At 26.0% G+C, this 1,985-nt stretch overlaps 1 protein-coding gene across 1 annotated transcript; it reads right to left on the bottom strand.

Annotated features, from left to right (window-relative positions):
* Positions 1 to 310: 310 nt before the first annotated feature.
* LOC105619994 (biotin--protein ligase-like) lies at positions 311 to 1,810 on the bottom strand. The gene is made up of 6 exons (XM_012201508.1): positions 1,628 to 1,810; positions 1,343 to 1,472; positions 1,123 to 1,283; positions 864 to 984; positions 577 to 790; positions 311 to 479 (listed from the first exon to the last, which is right to left on the bottom strand). Exons 1-6 carry the CDS (start codon positions 1,808 to 1,810, stop codon positions 311 to 313), a joined length of 978 nt encoding a protein of 325 aa, XP_012056898.1.
* Between the last annotated feature and the right edge of the window lie 175 nt (positions 1,811 to 1,985).

Below are 1,985 nucleotides of genomic sequence, written 5' to 3'. Positions count from 1 at the left end.
TAGTACGTAACGTAACGTAACGTACCGTACGTACTAGTATATATATATATATATATATATATATATATATATATATATATATGTTTATATATAATTTTTTATTCTATATTACAAATACGTGTACACATTCATAAATACATATATAATACTTCGTATTATATATGTACATATATATATATGTATGTAATATATGATGTGTACGAATAGAGATATAAAACTGTACGTTTTATATATATATATACATATATTTATTATCACATTTTAACATGTAGATATAATTCGCGGTAACAATTAACGAACATATAATTCTTTATTTTGGTACTATTAGCCCCTTGAAAAGATCATAACTATTTCCATCTGATTGTACAGAAAATAAGCCTTTTTTTCCTTGCACCAACAGATATCCATAATCATCGATACCCAAGATTGTGACACTTTCTCTTCTTCCATTTATTCTCGTTACCATCACATTTGCATTCCTAAAAATATATATATGTATATATGTATGTATATATGAATAATGTAAAATTATATTAACTTTAACAAAGTAAAAAATTATTTAAGGTACGACTTTACGTGTGCAACCAATATTTGTAATAGAGTTGATAGAAGTGTTCTGTGTTGCCGTTCTGTAGAATATCTAATAAAGTTTCCATTTCATTGAATATCAATGCCAAGTACTTTTCATGAGACAACATTTCCAATTTTGTACCATATTTTTGATTATATTGCAGAATCGCATCATTGATGCAAGTTGTGGGTTTATTATTGGAAAGATTTACACCAGCACCTAAAATATATATTAATTGTTTTAAATAGATTAAATTATCATAAATTTCATAGTTTATATTTGTGATTATTACCAATATTGCAAATGTACTTTGCTCCAACATCTTCCGATCGCGTAGAAACGATTATACCACCAATTTTAATTGAGTTACCTATATATATGTCATTAGGCCATTTTATTCTGAGATTAATATCCTGCAATAAGTTAATTAATATTAATTATCAATATATTATTAATTTTCGTATTATATGTATCTACTATATTTTTTATATATACTATATTTTTTTATAGAGATTAAAATTATAATTTATAATAGGAAAATATAAAAATACCTCATATCCTTTAATAGATCTTACAGCTGATACAAGTGCTACAGCAGCAACATGTTGAAGAAGCGAGACATAACGACCGAGACTCGACATTATAGAAATGTGTACTTGTAAAGTAAACATAGCACAACCATTTGGACTGAGCCATTTATTATTATATCGCCCTGAAAATAACGCAATCATTATACTATTTCTGCATATAATAAAAACTGAAAAATAATACCTCGTCCATATATTTGTTGCCGTGGAATAACTGCCAGTCCGTGTTGTAATCGGGCGTTACTTGCATGCATAGATGATGTCAAGATATCGGCATATATCACTAAGCGGCCCAATTCTTTTGTACACAGATTCTGTGAAAATAAATTTTGAATTTATATGAATTTATGAAAATATGATAAAAATAATAAAAATTATTTTTTTAAACTTTAAATTACATGTAGCGCTTTGTGCTTAAGTGAATCTCTAAATATGTACAATCATTGTTAATGTTTAAAAGAGAATTTACTTCAAAATAATCTACAGTTGAGAAATTAGGCGGACACATATGCATCATAATAGGGAGAAACTTAGCAGATGGTGAGTGCGCATCATCATTGTTTGCGCAAAATTGAATTTCCATGTCTGACATTTTTAATATGTTATTTTTATCCATTCTATCCTTCAGTTTTTCAAGCAGCTTCATCTTCATCTGTAAATATATAATAAAATATGTATAAATACTGAGTAATTATACATATTTTAATAATAAATGATTTTATTAAGATCGTAATGTAATAAATACTGAGAATAAGAATAATCAAGCCTATAACAATCAAAGCTAGATCTTTAATGCTTAAATATATAGTATATATATATATATATAT

This window comes from Atta cephalotes (genome assembly GCF_000143395.1).
Source record: "Atta cephalotes unplaced genomic scaffold scaffold00002, whole genome shotgun sequence".
NCBI lineage: Eukaryota > Metazoa > Arthropoda > Insecta > Hymenoptera > Formicidae > Atta > Atta cephalotes.
Note: the sequence above shows the minus strand (reverse complement) of the source record. Positions and strands in the feature narration are given on the sequence as shown.

Excerpts from the sequence above, each read along its gene's own strand:
- LOC105619994 (XM_012201508.1), bottom strand. The coding sequence starts at position 1,810 with ATGAAGATGAAGCTGCTTGAAAAACTGAAGGATAGAATGGATAAAAAT. Across the intron at positions 1,284-1,342 it reads GCAACAAATATATGGACGAG|GGCGATATAATAATAAATGG; the intron begins GTATTATTTTTC and ends CGTTATTTTCAG. Across the intron at positions 985-1,122 it reads GATCTATTAAAGGATATGAG|GATATTAATCTCAGAATAAA; the intron begins GTATTTTTATAT and ends AACTTATTGCAG.